This window comes from Pelodiscus sinensis, chromosome 22 (genome assembly GCF_052426305.1).
Source record: "Pelodiscus sinensis isolate ZL-2025 chromosome 22, ASM5242630v1, whole genome shotgun sequence".
In the NCBI taxonomy this organism is placed as follows: Eukaryota; Metazoa; Chordata; order Testudines; family Trionychidae; genus Pelodiscus; species Pelodiscus sinensis.
Window position 1 is genome coordinate 8,083,794 of NC_143073.1, and position 24,772 is coordinate 8,108,565.

The 24,772-nt window shown below is 51.5% G+C and overlaps 2 protein-coding genes across 4 annotated transcripts in view; one reads left to right on the forward strand and one right to left on the reverse strand.

The window, feature by feature from the left end:
- The window catches only part of BCAN (brevican), a 66,863-nt gene extending 63,938 nt beyond the window's left edge, over positions 1 to 2,925 (forward strand). For both annotated transcript variants that reach the window (XM_006113895.5, XM_089772442.1), the window contains exons 14-15: positions 75 to 257; positions 2,473 to 2,925. In XM_006113895.5, the coding sequence (XP_006113957.3) occupies positions 75 to 257; positions 2,473 to 2,498 (209 nt within the window). In that variant the 3' untranslated portion in view covers positions 2,499 to 2,925. The remainder of the gene's footprint in view (positions 1 to 74; positions 258 to 2,472) is intronic.
- Positions 2,926 to 3,465: 540 nt separating this feature from the next.
- The window catches only part of HAPLN2 (hyaluronan and proteoglycan link protein 2), a 32,043-nt gene continuing 10,736 nt past the window's right edge, over positions 3,466 to 24,772 (reverse strand). The window contains exons 3-10 of one of the 2 annotated variants that reach the window (XM_089772302.1): positions 21,254 to 21,319; positions 19,606 to 19,716; positions 13,892 to 13,936; positions 11,323 to 11,436; positions 10,061 to 10,414; positions 7,262 to 7,378; positions 6,047 to 6,232; positions 3,466 to 5,015 (exon numbers count right to left, since the gene is read on the reverse strand). In XM_089772302.1, the coding sequence (XP_089628428.1) occupies positions 4,732 to 5,015; positions 6,047 to 6,232; positions 7,262 to 7,378; positions 10,061 to 10,414; positions 11,323 to 11,410 (1,029 nt within the window). In that variant the 5' untranslated portion in view covers positions 11,411 to 11,436; positions 13,892 to 13,936; positions 19,606 to 19,716; positions 21,254 to 21,319 and the 3' untranslated portion in view covers positions 3,466 to 4,731. Of the gene's footprint in view, positions 5,016 to 6,046; positions 6,233 to 7,261; positions 7,379 to 10,060; positions 10,415 to 11,322; positions 11,437 to 13,891; positions 13,937 to 19,605; positions 19,717 to 21,253; positions 22,406 to 24,772 lie in introns of those variants that run through there. The other variant, XM_075907011.2, reaches the window with a different exon arrangement.

Here is a 24,772-nt window from a genome sequence, read left to right on the forward strand (position 1 = left end):
GGGGGGGGGGGGGTGACCAACGTCTCAGTCTACAGGATCTTAACCCTTTCTCTCCCTCTCCCTCGTTCCCTCAGTGTCTTGCGCCCCTCCGCCCGAGATAGCGAACGCCCACTGGTTTGGCAAACCAAAGCAACGCTATGAGATCAACTCCATCGTACGGTACCGGTGTCTGGACGGTTTCACCCAGCGCCACTCACCCGTGGTTCGGTGCCAGGAGGACGGCCGGTGGGAGCAGCCGCAGCTCAGCTGTGAGCCGAGTGAGTGCTGAAGAACAAAGGGCTAAAGGCCTGCCCATGGCGGGCCTTTCGTTTCAATGATATGGGGATCTGGCCCATTGGCAGCAAGTCAGTGGACATCAGTTGAGGACATGGTCCCTAGGAGCCTCTCATGGCTGGAACATGAGTTCCTTTCACCATTGTGGGCGGAAGGCGGGTGTCTGCATTGCTCATGGCCCCCAAAGGCCAGGTGATCACAATAGACGCCCAGGCCATACACGATTGGCTCAGCTCTTTCTTAGCGGAGATGCTAAGAAGGATCATTGAGTTGCCATGTTCTAGTGTGTGACGTCATGGCCGGCAGGCATCAGGAAGGGGTCTGCTTCCCCTGGGTCCTTTAAAATCCCTTTGATGCTCATCGGGAGCTTGCCATGTACAGATAAAACACCAGAGGCTGGAGGTGGGATACAGAATTGAATGGATCAGCTGTGGGAGGAGGTAGACGGGGAGCTGGTATGGTCTGCTATAGGATGGCAGCAGGGCTGTTTCTACCAGATCGGATGCTCTACACAGCCCGAGCACCTGCATCCAGCCGGTATGTGCTCCAGGACCATGGGGGCAAGAGCTGTGTGTTTGTGTATGTGGCGGGGGGTTGAGGGGGGAGGCAGGAGCAGGTCAGAGAGGCAGCAGGAGGCTGGGGCCGGCCACTGAAACCAGAGCCGCCACATTCACAGTACACAGCTGCGTAGGGCACCATGAAATTTGGGGCAATTTGATGACCCACGTTTTGTGGCACCCTATATAATTGCATATTTTGCGTATTGATAGGGATGGCCCTGGATGGCTGTTGGGGGTGAACTTGGCTAAACAGTAGTTGTGACAATGGGTGAAGCTAACCCAAACCAAGCAAAAATGCCTCTGGGCATGTATTTTGTCAGCTGTGCAGCAGGAAGTGACATTTACGTGAGCAGCCTAGAGCAAGGATTTGGCGTGGCATTGGGTGATCTGCAAGAAACTTGCGAGAACCGAAGCAAAAGCAAATAATTGATCTCATCTGTGCATCTTCGAAAATCCTAGCTTGTGACTGACAGCTCCAGGAAATGCTCACATGAGCTTGAGATGGGATAAAACCGAGCCTTCACGAGCTCATGAACGCCCAGCCCAATGGGCTAGCAAAAGGGCTACAGAGACAATTCTGGGTTGTGTAAAGAGGACGAGAGAGTAGGAGCAAGGGGAGGCGATTTTACCCCTGTGCACACTAGCATTGGTGAGACCAATCTCGGAATACTGAGCCCAGATCTGCATCCCCAGTTTTAAAAAAAGTTGAAAAACTGGGAAGGATACAGAGAAGCACCACAAAAATAATTTGAGGTCTGGAAAAAGAAATCTTATGGTGGGAGACTTAAAGCCTTTAATCTGGTTAGCTGGCCAAAAAGAGGATCAAGAGGTGACTTGATTATAGTGTCTAAAGGCTTGTCTTCACTTATCCTGAGATTGACACTTCAGGGATCCATCTCTCAGGATTCGATTTAGAGGGTCTAGTAAGAACCTGCTAAATCAACCACTGATGGCATCGACCCCGGTACTCCATCAGGTCACGAGGAATAAGGGAAGTCAATGGGAGAGTTTCTCCCATTGACCACCCGTAGTGGGGACATCACCAGTGTTCTTCCTAAACTGCGTGGCAGCACAGCCCTACAGCTGATTAATCAGCCGGCCCAGACAGTCAGCTCCATGCACGGAGCTCTGAGCCTCTGACTAGGCAGGGCTGACTAATTGGCTGCAGGGCTGTGCAGCTGTGCAGTTTAGAGGATACAATGGACACCACAGAAATTCAATCTAAGCCCTTCTCATAGCTGGAGATGTGTATCTGAGGTTGACTTTCTCCCATAGTGTAGACCTGGCTTAAGTATCTTATACCGTGTAAAACACCATGCACCAAAGGGGTTTTTAATCTAGTGGGGAATGGCAGAATAAGAACCAATGGCTGAAGTTAAAACCAGAGACATCCAAACTGAAAATCAGGCCCACATTTTTACCAAAGAGCATGGCTGCCCACTGGAATAAACTACCAAGGACGTGGTGGGATCTTTAGGTCCTGATGTCTTCACAGCAAGACTGGCCGCCTTTCTAGAAGATACTTGAGTCAAACCCAGGAGGGCAGACTACATGATCTAATGGTTCCTTTTAGTCTATGAAACCAAGCCGGACATGCATTTGATTGATGTTTCCTCTCCTTGTCTATTTCTCCATGAAGGACTGGGCCAAACCCTCGATGAGTGAGGATGAACCCAACATGGAAGACATCCCATCCCAGAACAATGGGGTCAATTCTCAATGGAAACAGAACTGGGATTTTTGTTTTGGTTTTTTTTGTAAAACAGCCTGAAAACCAGCAGGAAAAGCACCGAAGCCTTCCTCCCTTTCACGTTTTTTGTGTATAAAGAATTTCTAATGACTAAAGATTCCCTTTAAAAAAAAAAAGTCAACAGCAACATAAAATGTAACTGTTCACACTGGGCACAGAGTATTATTTTTTTCCGAGGCCACCTCTTATGCTGCGGTTGATATTCAACCCAATATCCTGACGGAGGAGACTGCTGCATTTTTCATGGCAGGTCCCATGCACAAACCTGTGCTTGCTTTTGGTACTCCTATTCCTCCTTGGCACGCAGTGGTGGCTAACACAGGCGTTGACTTTTGTTTTCGACAGCAAGCGCTCCTCTCTGCCTCCTCTTACTCATGCAAGCAGGGGTGGAGCTTGGGGAGAAGAGGCCAAGCAGAGGCGAGGCTCTGGGGAGTGTTGGTGGGCAGATCCTTGTGGGAACAGAGTGGGTGCGGGGAAGTTGGTGGCTGGGACCGGCTGGAAAACGGGCATGAAGAAGGCTATGCCGGAATCTTTCAGCTGTAGACAGCTGGCAAAGGATCAACCCGCCCTAAGTGAACTCTGGGAAAGTCTCAATCTGGGCCCGCTCTTGCACTGGAGGGTCATTTCTCCTAAATGTAATGAGGCCTCAGATTGAGCATGGAAGCTGGATAGCGCAAGGTGCCTGCAACCTGCAGCGCAGGCATCTCTGGCCCCACGCTAGTGGCTACTTCACAAAGTTAGCCAGTCTGTTATAGGATTGTGCTTTGGTTGCCACACTAGGTACAACTTGTCTTCTAGCTCTGAAAGTCCATGGTTCAAGGCTTGGATTGTGTCACCCTGTGGCTAAAATGCATCCCCCGGCAGGCTGGTTTTAGGGTGGATTTACCATCATTTTATTAATTTGCATGGACAAAATTAGTCAAACTCATTGCTTTCCTGCCTTTAATTTACACTGAATGGCTTCTTCATGGGGAAAGCTTGACTGGTGTTGGAGTTAAAAACAACAACAAAAAACAGAACTTTGTGAACACAGTGTAGTGAGCTAGCTGAAGGTCTGATTACACTGCTGCCCTCTGTTGGAATGGAATCGGAATGGGTCAACTGTGTGTCATAGCCCCTATACTGCTGCGGAGTAAGGAGATTCTCTTTTAGCTCAAGTGGCAGGGACTGTGTTTTGCAAAGCCGAGGGATCAGAGCTGTGGACCTGCTATTGCTGTGAATTTTCACAAGCATGAGTATATTGAGAGCTGGGAAATTCTTTATCTCCAGGCGTAATGAACCCTGGTTGGAAATAGGTGAGTAATGGATACAAAATGCCATTTTTTTGTTAGCCTTAAACTAAAACCTCTACAGTTACTGGTTATTCCTCCAAGAGGTTCAGAGACCTCACTGGAGCAGGCCATGGGATTATTACTGGGTCCCAAAGATTCTGTCTTCTCCTGACAACTCCAAATAGCAGCTAAGACACAGCAGAGGCCAAAACCTAGGAAAGCAAAATCCTCAAGAAGTTCTGAGGTTGGGAGCTTTGCTGCTTCATTGTTGCTTGCTCTCTGTGCTGAATTCACCCCTGGGCAAGAGGATCAATATCAATGTTCCCTCTAATCCTTTCCATCCATGTGTAGAATAAATGTTTTTATGTGCACCAACGCACGTGCGGATGTGCACCACCAGTAGAAACACAAAACCTATCTGGGCGGCATTTGAATTTCTCTTAAGCGGCTCCTCAAGTGCATAGCTAACTTGGAACAATGGTCAGAATCCAGCCTGGGAACCACGTAAGCCTGCAAAGGTCAGTGCTTAAGTGGCCTACAGGCCCTACGCCCAGAGTTCGAATGTTGTGTGACAGTAGATTCCTCTATTCCCAGAACAAAGGCAAGCAGCCATCTGTCTCTCCCTGCCCGCATTCCTGGAGGATGGGGTAGGATTCTAGTCTTCATGGACCGTCCAGTCAGTCCTTGGTCTGACAATGAAGCGCTTGGCTGAGCGAGTGCTGGTGTGTTGTGCTGCCTGAGACCCACTGGGAAAGAGAAAAGCACCCGGGAGACAGATCTCCTGACTCTGGACAGGCCCAAGGTGGCTGGAAACCGGCGCAGAGCAGAGCTGCCGCCCTCCACCCGGCACCCCAACACCCCTCTCCCCGCGCCAGCCCTATTTCACCGAGAAGCAGTAGGTCCCGTACGTCCTCTGCTCTTTGTTGGGGAAGCCGAAGCTCCGGACGCCGGGGTCCGGAAGGCCCCCGCAACGGGCGCGTGGGGTGGTGATGGGGTAGCGCACGCTGCCGTCCGCCAGCCAGCCCCCATCGCACCGGTCCAGCTGGACGAACTTCCATGCTGAGTAGAGCTGCCCGACATTGGCAAGGGTGGCCCCTTGGTTGTGGCAAGCCTGCCCCGCCTCTTTGAAGTTCAGGTGGCCCTGGATGAAATAGACCTGGCCTGGGGAGAGAGGAGGGGAGGGATGAGGGTCAGGGTGTAACCCACCCACAAAGCTCCTGGGTGTGTACTAGGCCAGTGGTTTTCAGACGACAGGCCACGCCCCAGGACTGGGGGGTGGAATGTCCGGCGCTGGGTCTCCTTGCTGCAGGGGGATCAGGTGAGCAATGGGGGTGTTAAGGCAGCTCCCTGCCCATCCTGGCACCGCAGACTGTGCTGTGCCCCAGAAGCGGCCAGTAGCAGGTCCAGCTCCTAGGTGTGGCCGGGGTGGGGGAGAGCACCCAGGGCTCCATTCACTGCCCCAGCCCTGAGCACTAGATCCACACTCTCACACTCTCATTGGCTGGGAACCTGCTGCCGGCTCTTCTGGGGGCAGCATGGTCTGCGGCGCTAGGAGAGGCAGGAAGCTGCCTTAGCCCCCCCGCTGCACCACTGACCCGGAGCTGCTCACGGTAAGCCCCTCCTGCACCAGCCCTGCCCCCGCCCAAAGCTGGAGTCTCCTACAGCCCAAAGCTCCCATCCTCAGCCCCACCCTGGAGGCCACACACCAGTCACATGATGTTGGGTCGCGGCATCAGCGATTTTCTTCAACTGGGTCATGAGAAAAGTTTGAAAACCAGTGAGCTAGATGACTTAGGGTGCATCTACACAGCAGCCTTCCCTCGAAATAAGCTACGCGATTTGCATAGCTTATTTCGAGGTAACTTCAAAATACCTTATTTTGAAATTTGGCGCTGTCTACGCAGAGCCAAATTTCAAAATAAAATGCTATTCCGACAAGTCCCTTAACCCTCGTGGAATGAGGGTTACAAGGATGCTGGAATAGCATGCCCGTTATTTCAAAATCCATGGCTGCTGTCCCCCGACCTTCCCAAACTCCGCCCTTGAGCAGACGTTTGATAGGCTGACCCAGAAAGGGAGAAGGAGGGGGGACAAGACCAGACAGATGAGTGAGCTTGACTCAAGACAGACGCGGGGACCAGGCTAGCGGAGTCTTTCGTCATACACAGCAGCCGCGCTCCCTCGGGACATACCCCTCACCGCTGAGGTGAAGCAGAAGGCATCGAACCGGTCCTTCTGCTTGTCCTTGGCCCCGTAGGTCCGGATTCCTGGGAGGAGGAGATGCCCCCCGCAGGGCTCGCGAGGGTTAATAATGGGGTAGTGGACAGTCCCGTCAAGAAGCCAGCCTGCATTGCACCAGTCCAGCCCTTCGGTCCACGCTGTGGGTTAGTGGGAGAAAAGAAACAGGCAAGCTCAGCACATTGTGGGCAGCAGTGCATAGGAACCAGGTAGGTCTGATACCTTAATAACAGGCCTGGTTCTCCCTCGGCCTGTATCTTGCGCAGGGGAGAGGGTTCTATTCCCAGCTCCTGCTGCAAGTGTGGTCCAGGAATTAGAGGAATGGCTGGGGATTCCAGTCTCCTGGCTTATCATCCCAGCTGTGGGGTGGCAGAATGTGGCTTAGTGGTTTGAAAAGAGGGGATTGGAGAGGCAGGACTCCTGGGTCCTATTCCCAGATCTGATGGTGGCTGTAACAATTACCCTGTTGTTTCAGATCTTTCCAGGCAAGCATTTGTAAGCCAGGTAAAACATCCCACAGCAATACAGAGATAAACATTGGTTTATCTAGAGCAGGGTTCTCAAACTTTTTAGCCCATTGTGCTCAATGCAGACCTTTCTGCGGACCACCACCCAGCCATCCATGATGATAAAATGGGTGCAGACAGGGTAGGACTGCACGGTCTAGTTGGGTGCAGGAGGGCAGTAGAGATACAGGATCTGGGCATTAAAGGGATGGGGGGCACTTATCTGGCTCCACACACACTGCCGCTCCCAGGCACTGCCCCCGCTGCTCCTATTGGCTGTGATTCCGGCCAATGGGAGCAGCAGAGAAAGCCTCCAGGCAAAGGGTTTCCTGCGCTGACGTCATTCCCCCAGCTGGAGGCAGGGGGAGCGGCAGTGCACAGATCCACTTCCTTCCCCTGTAAGCTGGATCCAGCCCATGAGATTTGAGCCGTGGGGAAGCCAATGATGGTGCTCCAACCTTGCAAGGAAGGGGGGAGGGTGGGGACGGGGGCGCAGGGCTGGAGCACTGGCACAGGCTCCCTGCTGCAGAGACAGCGAGCTCCGAGCCTGCGGCCCACCTGCAAGACAGCAGTCCACGGACCACACTTTGAGACCCACTGATCTAGAGCAAAGTCTGTGAATTGGCCACTGAAAGAGGCTGGCGAAACAGAGAGGCTGGTTACCTGCGTAGAGCTGCTGGTAAGTAGCCAGCCTGGAGTCCTGATCCTCACAAGCCTGTTTAGCCTCAAAGTAGTTGAATTTGTAGCGTCCCTGGCTGGTCTGGTAGGGGAAGACGACACCTGGGTGATTGGGACAATAGGGGAGTGAGTCCATATTCTGGGATCAGACAGTGACGTGAGAATCTCGGTGCAGTGTGCTGGCCTCTGCGCCCCTCCCCCCCAAATTTTTCCAGTTAAAAAATGCAGTTTTGACGCCATCAAAATTGGCAGGAACTAGTCGACTGCGACAGCATTTTCCAAGACACAATTGGTGTTGCCTTTCTCGTTTCCATACAGCGGGAAGCCGTTTCCCTGCAACTTTCTCCTTTCGCTTTATGCCCACTCTTCTTACATTCGATTATTTAGATATACGTGGGAGTGTGTCTGTCTTTCTTTTCTTTTTTTTTTTTAATTTTCCCCGTGCCTCCTGGTCAGGGTGGGAAAGGGGCCGCGGCCGCCGGGGATGGCATTCTGGGAGGCGGATTGGGAGGCGGCAGGGGGGGGGGTGGCGGCTACCTGTCTTTCTGTGTGTCTGTCGACGAGTCCATTTGTTCAAGAACTCCTCCTAAGCCGTAAGAGCTAGGACCACCAAATTCATTACGAAGCTTCCTCTTCTAACTTAAAACAAGGCCAGGGGTTGGTTGTGCCAGGAAAATGGGATGTGCCTGGAATCTGATAGTTTTCCATAACATGGAAAGGGAGGAGGGAGAGAGGAGGGACGCAATCCTCACAGTCACCACTGGGGGCAGCGAGTGCAGGGATCAGCTAAGCTGCAGTGACCACTGGGGGCAGCTGCACCACCAGTGGAGTGGCCAGCTGGGGATGGGGCTCACTATCTTGCCTGTCACTGGTAAGTGATCTCCCTGGCTAAAACCCTGCCCCACCATTATGCCCCCCAAGCACCACTGGGGCAGCCAGCCCAGCCCCAGCAGCCCCACACCAGACCTACCAGCAGCCCCCTACTTCCTTCATCATTGGGCTGCCCAGTGTGGTGGCACCGGCACAGCTGTCCCGTCTTCCCGCTGGCCCGGGGGAGGCCTACACTGCCCCTCCCGCCCCCCACCCCAGGGAATGCCGAGGTGGGAGGCTTGCACAACCCCGCCTTTTTCCCAGGCCCTCCAGGGCTGGGGGGCACCATCATGTGAGGACTGTGGACAGTTCTCTGAAAACTTCCACACAGTGTGCAGCGGCGGTCAAAAAGGCCAATAGGATGCTAGGAATTATTAAGAAAGGGATAGAAAATAAGACCCAGAATATCTTACTGCCCCTGTATAAAACTATGGTACGCCCACATCTTGAATACTGTGTACAGATGTGGTCTCCTCACCTCAAAAAAGATATTTTGGTCTTGGAAAGGGTTCAGAAAAGGACAACTAAAATGATTAGGGGTTTGGAACGGGTCCCATAGGAGGAGAGGTTAAAGCGACTGGGACTTTTCAGTTTAGAAAAGAGGAGACTGAGGGGGGATATGATAGAGGTCTATAAAATCAGGAGTGGTGTGGAGAGGGCCGATAAAGAAAAGTGATTTATTAGTCCCTATAATAGAAGAACTAGAGGACACCGAATGAAATTAATGGGTAGCAGGTTTAAAACTAATAAAAGAAAGTTATTCACACAGCGCATAGTCAACCTGTGGAACTCCTTGCCAGAGGAGGCTGTGAAGGCTAGGACTATAACAGAGTTTAAAGAGAAGCTAGATAATTTCATGGAGGTTAGGTCCAGAAAAGGCTATTAGCCAGGGGATAAAATGGTGTCCTTGGCCTCTGTTGGCAGAAGCTGGAGAGAGATGGCAGGAGACAAATCGCTTGATCATTGTCTTCGGTCCACCCTCTCTGGGGCACCTGGTGCTGGCCACTGTCGGCAGACAGGCTACTGGGCTGGATGGACCTTTGGGCTGACCCAGTAGGGCCGTTCTTATGTTCTGTGTGACTCCCCCTTCCCACTGGACCTGAGGGAGACCTGTGTGGCCCCAACACTGGGCTGGGTCCCCTCCCCATTACCCAGTTCCAGGCCAGCTCCACTGCCCAAACTCTGGGCCAGGCCTCCCCCAACCTTCCTGGAATGCCCCCCACCAAGCACTGAGCCCCCACAAGCCCTGTAACTCCGGGCCGGCCCAGGGTGTACCAGCGGGAGGCTCCACATTTTTGATCCGGAACAGAAACTCCGTTCGAAATTCCGGAATTCGCTCTGGGACAGGGATTCTGTTTCCCGGCCAGACCTGCTGGCCTCCGGTGACACTCTCACGACATTGTTCTGTTACAGCCAGGCATGGAAGGCTTATGAGATCAGAGACCCAGAGCAAGAGAGCCCATGCCCTGGAGAGCTCGCAGGCTGACTATGCAGAGGGTGGGTGGGGAAACTGAGGCACAACGAGGGGGCGGTGGCTTCTTCAAGGTCACACAGCTGGGAGATAGGGAGGAGCAGCTTCAGGGACTCCCTAAGTAATGAAGGATCCAGCTCACCCATAGAAGAAGGACCCGGGGATAGAGGGGAAGGGAGTGGCCCAGGGATTTTAAAATCCCCTCCCTCGTGCGCTCCCACCAGGGGACACAGCTCCCTCTGTCTCTTCCCAAGGGCCCCCAACCAGAGGATGCAGTTCCCCCCAACTCCCCCTGAGCGATCCCAGCCAGGGACACAGCTCGTCCTGCTCCCCACCCTCCCCCAGGGCTCCCATCAGAAGAGGGTCTCTCCCCTAAAGGGAGAGGGAGCCATTGCTGGCAGGAGAGGGACCCTGACCAGGCCGCTGAGGGGGCCAGGACTTACCCTCCAGCTGCAGCGTCAGCGACACGCTCTCGTCCTCCAGCCCATTGACCAGCTGGCAGCGGTAGCGCCCCTCGTCCTCCAGCGCCACGCCGGCGATGGTGAGGGAGGCGTCGTTGCGGTGGCCGCGCCTCAGCCGGGCCCGCCCCCCCAGCGGCCCGTAGGCCTTGTGCTGCACCCCGTTGGTGATGAGGATGACGCTCTCCAGCAGGCCGGCCGGCTCCACCTTGCTCCATTTCACCTTGTAGTGGGGGGGCCGCGCCCGCAGGACGCAGGGCAGGGTGACCGTGGCCCCGCGCTGGGCCTGCACCACCTCATGGAGGGGCTCCAGCAAGTACTGCAGGCGCGGGGTGGGGGCTGGGAGGAGACACCGGCGGGAGAAGGAGGGTGGAACCCCAGCCTTGCTTGCGGCTGCCCCAAATACTCCTGGGACATCCCAGTCCTGCTCCTCGCTCTGCAATCCCGACTCACAGCTCCCCCCCCACTATTCCAGCCCAGCACCCCCCGTCCTGCCCAGGCCCCTCAGCCCCGACTCACAGCCCCCCTGCTATTCCAGCCCGGCATCCCCCGTCCTGCCCAGGCCCCTCAGCCCCGACTCACAGCCCCCCCCCCCCCACTATTCCAGCCCGGCACCCCCCATCCTGCCCAGGCCTCTCAGCCCCGACTCACAGCCCCCTGCTATTCCAGCCCAGCACCCCCCGTCCTGCTCAGGCCCCTCAGCCCCGACTCACAGCTCCCCCTGCTATTCCAGCCCGGCACCCCCCGTCCTGCCCAGGCCTCTCAGCCCTGACTCACGGACCCCCAGCTATTGCAGCCCTGAGCCCCCAGACCCCTCAGCCCCGACTCACAGCCCCCCCTGCAATTTCAGCCCTGATCCCCTAGCCCTGCCCAACCCCCTCAGTCTCGACTCACAGCCCCCCCTGCTATTCCGACCCCGAGCTCCCCCGATACCCCGCAGTTCTGACTCATGGCCCATCCTACTCTCCCAGTCTGGAGGTCCCTTTCCACGTGCCCTGCTCCTGCTCTCAGCCCCAGCCTGCTTCCTCCCTTATTACTCCAGCTCTGACTGTCCAACACACGCCTCAGAATGACCTCCTGCTGTTCCCACCCACCCCCCCTCTGTGACCATGCCCCTCAGCTTAAACTGCTCCGTAGTAAGGCAGATGGCAGGGGCCTAGCAAGAGTCCAACGGCCCCGTGCTGGAAAGGGGAGCAGGGGAAAGGAGCTGGCAGGGTCTTTGGGAGGAAGAGAACATGGCTACCCACCTGGATCCCCACTCCTCCTCTGGTAAATAGCGAACGCAGCAGGCAGAGAAGGGAGGCAGACTGAAACCAGCAGCAGCAGCTGGTGCATCCTGAGACGTGAGGCCAGAAACGGGCCTGGGGAAGGAATGAGATTTGGTTCTAGCAGGCAGGGTGGTGCTGTAGCGTCGTCAAGTCCTTTTGCTCCCGTCGCGATTTAGAAGAACTTCGGCTGGGTTAGAATTGTGCGATGGAGGCGCATTGAGGGAGAGTTGTTGCAAGCAGCCAGAGCATTTGCTCACAGGGAGTCCATGACACCACAGTGAGTGGCAGTCACCTCTCCGACTAGCAGCTTAAACATGGGGCAATCCTTGTCCCCCCCCCCTTTTATAATCGGAGCAATGATGGGCCAGAAGGGACCGCAAGAGGTCAACAAGTCCAGCCGCCTGCACTGAGACAGGACCGAATCACCCTACCCTAGACCATCCCTGACAGGCATTTGTCCAGCCTGTGCTGAAAACCTTCCAGACATGGGCTGTCTACACTGGCGGGTTCTTGCGCAAGAACAGGATCCCTTACCTTGCGCAAGATAAGGGATCTTTCGGAAAAGACTTTATTTTCTGAAAGATCCCCGTCTAGACTGGCGCTTTTTTCCGGCAAAGCTCCGAGCCAGAAAAAAAGCGGCAGCCATGTTTATGCAAATGAAGCGGGGGGGGGATTTAAATCCCCGCTTCATTTGCAATTGCGATGTGTCTAATTTGCATCCCTTTTATGGAAAAGGGATTCAGTCTAGACACAGCCATTGACTCTTGAGGTCTCTTCCAACTCTGATCTTCTATGATTCTACTTAATATATCAGTATCAGGTCTCACCTCCATCTTCTCTCGAGCCTAAACATGCCCAGGTTTTGCAGACTTTCCTGACAGGTCAGGATTCCCCCCCCCCCAATCCTTCTACTAGATGCTTTTTGTTTTTTTGTGTTTTGTTGTTGACTTTCTCCAACTTACCTGCATCTTTCCTAAAGTATGAGGCCTAGAATTGGACACAGTACCCCAGCCACAGCCTGAACAGTTGCACACAGACTCGGACAATGATCTTCTGTGTCTAACACGTGTGACAAACCCAGACTAGCTGGCTGTCACACTCTAACGGAGGGCTGATATACAGAGCATTGCTTAAACAGTTTTCTATTCCCTGAATGAACTCTTAGAGCCTGCTGCCACATAATTAAGGCAGATAGACACCTGTGGCTAATTATTAGCTGGCCTGAAGGAGCCCGCTAATCAGACACCTGCAGGCAAATAAAGCCAGGAGAGCTGCTACACAAGGTTTCCCCAGGTAAGGAAGGGGAAGGAGAAGAGGGACAGACTGAGAGGAGGAAGTGTGTTTGTGGAGAAACTGGGAAGGGAAAGATTCAGTGAGCTACCAGAGGAAAGGTGCTAAGGGAGCATTGGGGGAAGTGGCCCAGGGAAAAGGCTGTTGTCTTGGGGCTAACGGGAAAAACCTCAGAATTGGGTTTGTTTAGTTTAGAAAAGAGAAGGCTAAGGGGGAACATGATAGCTGTTTTCAAGTATCTAAAAGGGTGTCATAAGGAGGAGGGAGAAAACTTGTTCATCTTGGCCTCTGAGAATAGAGCAAGAAGTAAGGGGCTTAAACTGCAGCAAGGGAGGTTTAGGTTGGACATTAGGAAAAAGTTCCTGACTGTCAGGGTGGTCAAACACTGGAATAAATTGCCCAGGGAGGTTGTGGAATCCCCATCACTGAAGATATTTAAGAGTAGGTTAGATAAATGTCTATCAGGGATGGTCTGGACAGTATTTGGTCCTGCCATGAGGGCAGGGGACTGGACTTGATGACCTCTCGATGTCCCTTCCAGTCCTAGTATTCTATGATTCTGTGATTGTATGATTTTCCACTGCCTAAGGTCCCAAGGCTGGAACCTGCAGGAGTGGTCAGGCCTGGGTTTCACCTCAACCTCCCCGCACTGCAGAAAGAACTAATTCTGAGAAAAGGGGGTCCAGGAATTACAGTGGAATCTCCCCCTCCCCATTCATTGACTTTGCCAATGATGGAAAATGGCTCAATAAGCTGTAACCCTGACCTCTAGAAAAACACAGGAGGCAGCATAGCGGGGTGGCAGCGAGCCTCTGAGGCATGTAATAACCACCTCAGGAGCACAGGACCCACAAGCCACAGCCAGAACTTTGCCACACATGCGATGCTCCAGGTATTCCACCCCACAAGGACTTTTCAGCCACTGTGTCGCACTGTTGACTCACATTCCATGTGTGTTCCACTCTCACCCCCAGATCCTGTTCAGCAGGACGGCTGCCTAGCCAATTACTCTCCATGGTCAGGTGATACGTTTGATTATTTTTTTTCCCTTCCTAAATGAAGCACTTTGCACGGATCTTCCCTGAGTTTCAGCGCTGCAGGAGAGCCAGGGGTGGAATAGAACCAACCATGGTTTGAGTGTATGTGTTATTGGCTGGTGCTGCACCAAGCCCAGAGGGCACTGATTGGGCCCCAGGAGTTATTGTTTCATTCATAATAATGGTTAATAACAGGATGTGAGTTTCTCTCTAATACTCACTCTGTTGTGCTCCCCGGGGGTCACCTGCCACTTCTTACTCCAGTGCTGTGGAGAGACATAGGATTCAATGCAGCCGGCCCATGGGTTCCCCACTCACCTCCCACTGGGCTCTTGTATGAAGAGCAAAAGGCCATGCGGGAGGCTGACCCACTCCAGGCGAAACAGGAACTGGCCTGCGTGCCCACCCAAGGCTCAAAGCAAACCCACAACAGGCTTGCGTGCTTGAGGTTCTCCCACTGCCAATCCATGCCAGGTGGCCAGACCAGTCGTACAAGGCTCTTGTGGTCTCCGTCCCTTCCCTCCCAGCTCCCCATCTTGTTCCAGTGCTGGGCAGAGCCCTGCGCATTCCTAGAATCATAGAATTGGAAGGGACCTCGAGAGGTCATCGAATCTAGTCCCCCGCCCTCACGGCAGAACTAAGCACCATCTAGAGCAGGGGTCTCCTAAGTTTTTAAGCACAAAATCACTTCTTGAATTTTTAAGTGAAATCCAGGATGTCCCTCAAACCCAAATACCCTTGCCCCGCCTCCTTCCTGCCCCTTCTCTGAGGCTCCGCCCCTGCTCACTCCCTCCTCCCTCCCCCATCTCACTCGCTTTTAGCAGGCTGGGGGCCGGGGTTCGGAATGCAGGCTCCAGCTGGGCACTGCTTACCACAGGTGGCTTCTGAGTGGTGGTGCAGGGGGCTAAGACAGGCTCACCCCTGCCGTGACCTTGCACCACTCCCAAAGCAGTCGGAAAACTCACTCCATCCTTGCCCCCCTCTGCTCTGTGCAGATGGGGTACAGGGTGGAAGGAGGGGCACTCTGACATCAGCAACTCCCCTCCCCTTCCTTCTGTGCCCTGCACAGCACGCTGCAGGCTCCAGAGCAGGGGGGGCAGACAAAGTGCCAGCACTTGACAGCCTCCCTGCCAAAACTTTCAGGATCACCTATCAGAGATTCCAAGATCTACCAATAGATCCCAATCTGCTGGTCGGTGACCACTGATCTAGATCATCCCAGATAGATGTTTGTCTAGCCTGCTCTTAAATATCTCCAGTGATGGAGATTCCTCAACCTCCTTAGGTAATTTATTCCAGTGGTTAACCATCCTGACAATTAGAAAGTTTTTCCTAATGTTCAACCTAAAATTCCCTTCCTGCAATTGAAGCCCATTGCTTCTCATCCTGTCATCAGAGGTTAAAGAGAATAATTTTTCTTCCTCCTCCTTTTTAGGTATTTGAAAGCTGCTATCATGTCGCCTCTCAGTCTTCTTTTTTCAAACTAAACAAACCCAATTCTTTCAGTCTTTCCTTGCAGGTCATGTTTTCAAGAACCTTTCATAATTTTGTTTGCTCTTCTCTGGACCCTCTCCAATTTCTCCACATCTTTCCTGAAATATGGTGCCCAGAACTAGATACAAAGCTCCAATTGAGGCTTAATCAGCACAGTGCAGAGCAGAAGAATTACTTCTTGTGTCTTGCTCACAACACTCCTGTTAATGCATCCACAAATCATGCATTAAATCATGTTTGCTTTATTTGCAACAGTGTCACACTGTTGGCTCATATTTAGTTTGTAGTACACGATGACCCCTATATTCCTCTCTGCAGTCCTTCCTAGACAGTCACTTCTCATTCTGTATGTGTGAAACTAATTGGTCCTTCCTAAGTGGAGTACTTTGGATTTCTCCTTATTAAACTTCATCCTATTTCCCTCAGACCATTTCTGTGGTTTGTCCAAATCGTTTTGAATTATGACCCTCTCCTTCAAAGCACTTACAATCCCTCCCACCTTGGTATCATCTGCAAACTTTATAAGCCTACTCTCTATGTCAATAGCTAAAATGTTGATTAAGATATTGAATAGAACTGGTCCCAAAACTGACCCCTGAAAACCCTCACTTGTTACGCCCTTCCAGCATGACTGTGAACCATTAATAACTACTCTCTAAGGAGCATTATTGGATGCCTATTCAAGCTGTCCCTGACATCTTAGTAGGACATGTCCAGGTGGCTGGTTTCAACTAGAGCAGGGGAAAATTTTTGGCCAAACTTTTCTGTGCCAGCAAATGCAGATTTGGGTCAACCTAAACATTTCGTGTCTCGGTGCTGAATTTGCTTTGGCCATAAAAAGTAAAAACCAAAAGAATTTTTTTTACCAAACCACACAATTTGATCTTTTTCAGTTCGAAACAACTTTTTGTTTGGACAGTTATTTGAAAAATTCTAACAGGCTCATAGATGGAATGTTTTATTTGTCCCAAAACAATTCTGACCACCCAATTTTTCTTTTCAACCCAGACAGAGAACTGAAAAACAGTTCTTCACAGGGATCATATTCCAAGACATGGTTTAGGCAACTTCCCTAGAGATTTTGGAACTTTGCTCCAAATTCTGCCTCAATATCCCTCTGTGCCCCAATTAACCCCAATAATCCCTGTTACGAAAGGTTCCATTAATGAACAAATAATTTGCACATTTCTAGCATCTCCCCATGCAGAGATGTCAAAGTACTTTACAAAGAATTAAGCCTCATGATTTTTCAAAGTAGGGCTACTCTGGGGGTCCCACCATGCTGTGCCGTGGGCAGGGACTGCTCCAGCCAGGCAGCCAAAGTCCTGCCCCCCACACCCTGCTGGTTAACTGGTAAGCATGCCAGTAAGGGTGTTACACTTTTACATCCCTATTTCAAAGGGGCTATAGGGGCACCAATACTACTGGCTGCCAATGGAATTTAGGCACCTTATTTTCTTGAAAGCCTCTCCTAATCCCATACTGTGAATTTTAGCAGCCTCTATGTTACAGACAGTAAGGCTATGTCTAGACTACAAGCCTCTTTCGAAAGAGAGCATCTAGAGTACAAGCAGATTTTTCGAAAAAGCGAGCCGCTTTTTCCAAAGAGAGTCTAGACGCTGTCTTTTGAAAAAGCACAGTTTGCATTCAATAGCGCCTTTTTCCGAAAGAGTACTTTCAAAAAAAGACGTTATTCCGCATAAATTGAGGTTTACCGCAATCGAAAAAAGTGCCGCGTTGTTTCGATTTACTTTCGAAAGAACGTGGCTGCAGTCTAGACTCAGGTGATTTTTTTTGAAAAAACCCTGTAGTCTAGACCAGTGGTCTCCAAAGTGGGGTGCGTGGAGAAAGCTTTGCACGCTCCCCCACCCTCAGGTCTTAAATGGCCTGGGGGCAGGGAAGCAGACGAAGCCTACTTCCATCCTGCTCGCAGGGTGGGGGGGCGAGCGAAGGAGGCATCACGCGCTCCCCCGGCCAATCAGGGCCTCGGGGTGAGGGAGCTGCATGAAGCTTCCTTCACTCTGCCCTGGCCCTGCAAGGAGCCCGCAGCACTTCAAAGTGCCACGTGCTCCTTGCAGGGCAGGGGGAAGCTTCCCGCACTCCCCCACCCCCAGGCCCTGATTGGCCTCGGGGTATGGGAGCATGCTAAGCCTCTTCCAGGGCATGGATGCCTAGTGGGAAGAGGGGACAAAGGGGCTCCCCCACCCCTTCCCGTTTAGGCTCTGCCCCTTTTGGGGTGGCCTGGGGCTACTTCAAAAATGCCAAGCCCACCCCTGCTATAGAACATCTCACTGCCCTGCCATACCTCCGGCTCTACACTAACGTATGAGGTATGGCTCCCGAACGTATGAGCCATACCTCCTTTGGGTAGGAACGACGCGAAACCAACACAAACTGCATCGTCCTGTGGATTTTGCGTGGGTTGATTCTCTAGGGCAGGGGCGGGAAACCGGTTTTGGGGCCGGGGGCCGCTGACCCACAGAAAAATCAGTTGGGGGCCGCGCAAAAATGAGACGCTCCCATCTCAGAAGCAGAAAGTCACCCCCCCACACACACACATACGCCCTTCGTACACCAGAGCCTTGTGGAGTCTGGGCTAGTAGATTTTGTGGGGCCTTCCGAGGCTCCAGGCCGTGGCCAAAACGGAGGGGTTCAGGGCATGGGAGGGGGCTGCCAGGAAGCAGGCTTGGGGCATGGGGTCTGGGCGGGAGCAAGGCTGCAGGAGCAGAGTGGGGGTGCGGGGGTTGGGCAATGGGGGGAGTTTACCTGGCAGTTCCCATGATTATGGCTAATTGGAGCAGTGTGGGGGGAGGAAGCTAGTGTTGGGCGGGGGAGGAACAGGCAGTGCTTTGCTGTGCCAGCTGGGGGGGAGGGAGAGCAGCAGCCCGGGGAGCTGCTTCCTCCCCCCCACACCCAAGACAGAGTCCATGGGTCAGACCCGGCTCTGGTTTGTCTGATTCCAGCTCGCAAGGCTTGGGGCACCCCCTGCACAACAGGGAGCCAATATTGGTGCTCCAGCCCCACGAGAGGCAACTCGGGGAGGCGGGGGGGAAGGACTGGGGAGTTGAAGCACCAGCGCGGACTCCCCAATGCTGGGCGGGGAGAGCCCTGAGCCCTAGATCCGGAGAACCCAGAGCCCTGAGCTGGAGAACCTGGGCCTTAGGTTCCTCACCCCTGCTCTAGGGGGTTAAACAAGTTTCTGGAGTCCTAGGGACTGGTGGTTGGAAGGTCTGTGTCTTTCTGTTCCATGGATGTACAGCACCAAGCGCCATGGGATTCTGGCCTGCAGGTAGGGCTCCGAGGTGCTACCACGATGGGACACCCAGAACCAGGCCCCACGGAGAAAGAGTTGACCAGCTACATAGACAAGCCAGGAGTGGGGGAGCAACCAGTGAAGGGAAGTGACTGAGCCAAGGATCAATTAGCAGGCCAGCGTCCTACCCACTAGACACTCCTGCCCTGCCTATTGAGTTTTCTGATCCTTCTTCTCACGTTGCCTATGAACCGCCCCCACCGTTAGATCCCTTTGGGGATAGCAGGAGAGAGAGGATGGAGAGGCAAAGGAGTTTGATGTGTGGCTGGGAGGGTGAAGTTAAATGAAACTCAGCCCCTGCCCTCTACAGAAGGACAACTGGCTGAGCTCCCACTAGCTCACAGTAACCGGCATTATAAGGCTGAAGATTTTGACTCCGCTGCCTCTGACTAGTTACAGCAACAGCGAGAGGTCTGAAGCCAGACTGGGGACCCATGGAGCTGTACAGACACCACCTCTTACAGATGGGGGGTGGGAGGGGAGACCCTCAGGTTGGCATCTGAGATGAGATGACCCACATCTGTCCTCTCCCATGCCAGAGCCGCAACGCTCGACTGTGCTGCCCGGCAGACACCCCCCTCTTGTTTCTCACCCCCTCGGACTCAAACAGGGATTGAAATCCGTGATCATGAGCTTGCATCCGACTCACGAGCCACGCTCCATCTTTGGGATGCGGCTGCACCAGCCCCCTCTCTCGCCGGCAGAGCCCTGCGCAGATACACAATACGTGGAGTCCCACGCCAGGCGCAAAGGCGGCAAAAAAAACGACCACATCTGCATCCTGGAACGCAGATGCTTGTGACTATAAAGCAGATGTCTGGGGATTTGCAGGGATTTACCTACCAGCTCCGGGGCCAGTCCTGTACCTGATACGTTCACAGGAAAATCACCCACACACCTACCGCACCTCTCCGAACCGGGCCGGGAAAAACAAAGCAATCCTTTGCGCGCTTTCCTCCGCTGCCTGCTGCTGCACTGCACACCTGCCTGGGCCAGACTGCTGGCATGGGGGTGACTCAGAACCCCATTACACATCTGGCATGACGCATGATTGCAAAAACCCAGTCCCATCTCCATCACAATCGTCCCATTGTTGGGCGGGGGAGGAATGGGAAAGACCCAACTTGCCGTTGCAGTGCCGGGGGGCTCATTGGCAGAGGCGGCTCCTGGCTCCTTCCACGGCTAGTGGGCACGTCTCCTGGCATCGGGCATCATGGGCTGCGAGAGGCCCTGCCTGCGCTGGGAGAGGAGAGAAAAGAACCGGAGAATGACGTCTGCTGGGGGAGATGTGGCCGCAGCGCTCTCTGGACAGCATCAGAAGTGTCTTGCTCCCAAATGGGTTGTGTACCTTCCTTTTCCCCTATCTCTCTCAATCCCTCCCTCCAGCACCAGATCAGTAAACAGTTGTCTGTCTGTCTTTCCCCCTTTCATGAGAAAGGAGGAAGCACAATTTCCCATTGTGAGCATCTTTCCCTTTATTGTTCTGCTCAGCAGAACAGAGTGGTCCCAACGAACAAGCCTGTCTTTATTTGCAGCCACAGTGTCGGAGGAATTCAGAGTAGATGTCAACGCCATTCTGACCCACATCTCCTCCGAACCAATCCAAAGCCCATTGGAGCCCGTGGAAAGACTGCCGTGCGCTCTCGACATACGTTGCTCCAGGGAAAGTCAATTTCTCCCACAGTGTATCTGGCCACTGCCCCTTCCAGCAGCCAAAATCTGACAGCTCCGATTTAAGGAGGAACCTTCCCTATTGCACCAGGTGGATGGTCTGCTGTTGCCACATTCGTTATTGGAATCCCCTTCCTGGCCGCTGTACTACTGATCAGCTGATCCTCCTGAAGCATGAGAGTTGGTCATCCCCAAAATGCTATTTTAGAGCTACAAATACCCTCCTCCCAAAACTGGCTGGCAGCATTTGGTTGAAACCGCACCCACAATATGTTAGTAAGGATTGCACCAGATGGGAATGGTTAATGGGTTCTGATCAGGGCCGGTCCTTACCAATTGGTGGCCAACGGTGACCGCCTGGCTTGCCCGTAGGGTTGCCAGCTGGTTTCAAAAAAGAAGAAGAAGAAAAAAAGGGGTCTGGGGAGTAACCAGGGAAACCAGGGGGAGGATTCGGGAGGTTGAGCCAAAATCCGAAATGCAGTCACGGCCCACCCCTAAGACCGGTTCTGTTGGTGGTCCCTTGAAAATGGCCCCTAAGACCGGCTCTGGTTCTGATGACCCACTGGTGCAGGTGCCCAGTTAACACAACTGGAAATAAGAGAGGTGAGACTAGAGTTCGGAGATGAGAGGATCTAGGGGGTGGGTTGAGCCATCCTGAGGAAGGAATCCAAGCAGCAGGCAACCCTAGGATGTCACAAAGCACCTGCTGATCTAGGATCCTCTATAGCACCCATCAGAGTGTTCTACCTAGCTCCACTGCTCGTGGTCCAGCTTTCCAGCGGGTATAAAATAGCGCGGCTCCCACTGATGTCATTGGAGATACATCGATTTACGCCCACTGGAGAAGGGCCCATTGACCGCAGTGCAGCTGTGCCCATTTACACCAGCAGAGGGCTGTGTTCATCACAGAGCTGTCATCAGCATCTCAAGCATGGCACTGCTGGAAGCACAAAACCATGCTACACAGCAGCAGCAGCCTTGGTAGGCAGCTGGAGACTTGAAGCAAAGCCAGAAGAACCAGAGACTTGAGGCATCTGAAATCTCCATCTGGGAAGCTCTTCATGCAACCCTGCCTTAAGGTTCTTCCACCTGTACATCCACTAACCTGCTATGTGCCATCAAGTGCCAGCAATGCCCCTCTGCCATGTATATTGGCTGAACCGGACCGTCTCTGTGCCAAAGGATAAATGGACACAAATCAGACATCAAGAAAGGTAACACACATCAACCTGTAGGAGAACATGTTAACCTCCCTGGACGTTTTCTAACATTAGAAAAGTTAGATGTCTGCAAGTTACCAGGGCCTGATAGAATACCCAAGGAGGTGATAGAGGAGGTAGCTGAGCCTTTCGCTACCATTTTTGGAACGTGATGGGAGTCAGGAGAGATTCCAGAAGACTGGAAAAGGGCAAATATAGTGCCCATCTATAAAAAAGGAAATAAGAATAACCCAGGAAACTACAGACCAGTCAAGTTTAACTTCTGTGCTAGGGAAGGTAATGGAGCAAGTAATTAAGGAATCCATCTGCAAACATCTGGAAGATAATAAGGTGATAAGTAACAGCCAGCATGGATTTGTATAGAACAAATCATGTCAAACCAATCTGATAGCTTTCTTTGTTAGGATATCAAGCCTTGTGGATAAGGGAGGACGTGATATACCTAGATGTCAGTAAGGCATTTGACACGGTCTCGCCTGACTTTCTTATCAATAAACTAGGGAAATGCAACCTAGATGGGACTGCTATAAGGTGAGTGCATAACTGGCTAGATAACCATTCTCAGAGAGTAGTTATTAATGGTTCACAATCATGCTGGAAGGGCATAAGTGCTGAGGTTCCACAGGGGTCTGTTTTGGGACCGGTTCTGTTCAATATCTTCTTCAACTATTTAGATGATGGCATAGAGAGAACGCTTATTAGGTTTGCAGATCACACCAAGCTCGGAGGGGTTGCAAGTGCTTTGGAGGATAGGGTCAACATTCAAAACAATCTGGACAAACTAGAGAAATAGTCTAAGGTAAATAGGATGAAGTTTAATAAGGACAAATGCAAAGTACTCTACTTAGGGAAGAACAATCAGTTTCACTCATACAGAATGGGAAATGACTGTCTAGGAAGGAGTCCTGCAGAAAGTGATCTAGGGGTCATTGTGGACCACAAGCTAAATATGAGTGAACAGTGTGACACTGTTGCAAAAAAAGCAAACATGATGCTGGGATGCATTAACAGGAGTATTGTGAACAAGTAGGATTGCCAGATGGCTTAACACAAAATACCAAACACCCCCACCCCCACCACCAGGGGAAAAAAATCTGTTGAGAGGAAAAAAAGGGGGGAGACTAAAGTTGTAGAGAAAAAAAAAAAAAAAAAAAAAAAGCACGCTGCGCCTTTAAATAGTCCCTGTCAAGCGTCCGTCTGAGGAAAACAGGAAATACCAGACATTTTACATGTCTGGTATTTTCTGGATTTTTTTTACCAGATGGGTGATGTGAATACCGGACTGTCGGAGTAAATACCGAACACCTGGCAACCCTATGAACAAGACATGAGAAGTCATTCTTCCTCTCTATTCTGCACCGATTAGGCCTCAGTTGGAGTATTGCATCCAGTTCTGGGTGCCACATTTCAGGAAAGATATGGAGAAACTGGAGAAGATCCAGAGAAGAGCAACAAAAATGATTGAAGGTCTAGAAAACATGAGCTATGAGGGAAGACTAAAAGAATTGGGCTTGTTTAGTTTAGAAAAGAGACGACTGAGAGGGGACACGATAGCGGTTTTCAAGTATCTAAAAGGGTAGGACAAGAAGCAATGGGAGGTTTAGGTTGGTCATTAGGAAAAACTTCCTATTAGGGTGGTTAAACATTAGAATAAATTGCCAGGGGGGGTTGTGGAATGTCCATCATTGGCGATAGGTTAGACAGACACCTGTCAGGGTTGATCTAGACAGTGCTTGGTCCTGCTATGAGGGCAGGGGACTGGACTCAATGACCTCTTGAGGTCCCTTCCAGTTCTATGGGAATCCTCTGAACTGTCATTCATGTTAAAATTCGACACTCTCCGGGGGGCGGATTGAACAAAGACCCCAACTATCTTACCCATTACCAGGATAGCTTCCCCAATTATCACCTCTAATACCATTAGCTCACAGACATCTAACTTTCCCCGCCTCTAATATCATTAATTCACAGACACTTACCTTCCTTCCTCCCCCCCTCCCCCCCCGCATATCCCTTCTGTTCTGAAATGTGATTTGTCCTTTTCATATGTGTTCATTTTTTTAAATTGTATCCTTTGGTATATATGGTTGTGACTATTTTCTTCCACTATTTGATCTGAGGAAGTGGGTCTGGCCCATGAAAGCTCATCACCTAATAAACCATCTTGTTAGTCTTTAAAGTGCTACATAGTCCTGCATTTTGCTTCAGCTACACCAGACTAACACGGCTACATTTCTATTACTGTCTTCCAGTTCTATGATTCTATGATTCAGTAATGGATTTGAAAGAGGCATCCTTCTACAAAAAGATTTCAAAACCTGATTGCAAAGGGGAACAGCCGAACTACAATTAATTTGCAAACTGAATACAATCAAATTAGGACTGAATAAGGATTTATGAGTGGTGATCCCACTAAAAAGATAATTTCCCCTCTTGATATTCACATCTCCTCATCAGCTGCTGGGAATGAGCCACTTTGCACCTCATTAACACTGGTCCTAAGCTTGATAAGTAATTTCTTTCTTTCTTTTGTTGTATGTGTGTGTGTGTGTGTATATATATATATCCTTGCCTCTGTAATGCCCACTCCAATTCATCTGATAAAGTGGGTTTTACCCATGAAAGCTTACTCCCTTATAAATCTGTTGAGTCTTTCTTATGTCTCTACTATGAACCCTAAATCCCTTTCAACAGTACTCCTTCCTAGACAGTCACTTCCCGTTCTGTGTGTGTGAAACTAGTTGTTCCTTCCTAAGTGGAGTACTTTGCATTTGTCCTTATTAAACTTCATCCTGTTAACCTCAGACCATTTCTCTAGGGTTATTTCTCAGAGGGTTATTTCGAAATAAGTTATTTTGGAATAAGCTAATTCCTCTTCACAAGCAGGAATTGTTATTTTGAAATAACGAACCCATTATTTTGAAATAACAGGCTTGGTAGTGTGGACACTCGCCTTTTTATTTCAGAATAACTCCCTAGTGTACACACGCCCTCAGGACTCCTCGTTTTTCCTGACTTCAGTGTTGGTTAAAGATTTTAAAAGAAAAAGATTGCGAGCTTGAATACAAATTTCCCATTTTCATTACATCATTCTGATTTTCTCAAAATGCTCCATCTTTTCATTATTATTGTATTATGTATTAGTATGGAGGTAGCACCTAGAAGCCCCAGTCAGGGACCAGCACCTGATGGCACTAGATGCTATACAGCCACAGAACAAAGATGTTCTCTACACCGAGGGCTTCCAATCTTTCCAAGCAAACGGTTGCTGCTGGTTTTGGGTGGGGCGGGAGCTGTTTTTATTTCGGGTTTGGCTAGTTCCCTCTCCAGTGTCCAATTTTAATTGAAAAAAAACAACAAATGGTCTGGTAGCACTTTATAGACTAACAAAACATGTAGATGGT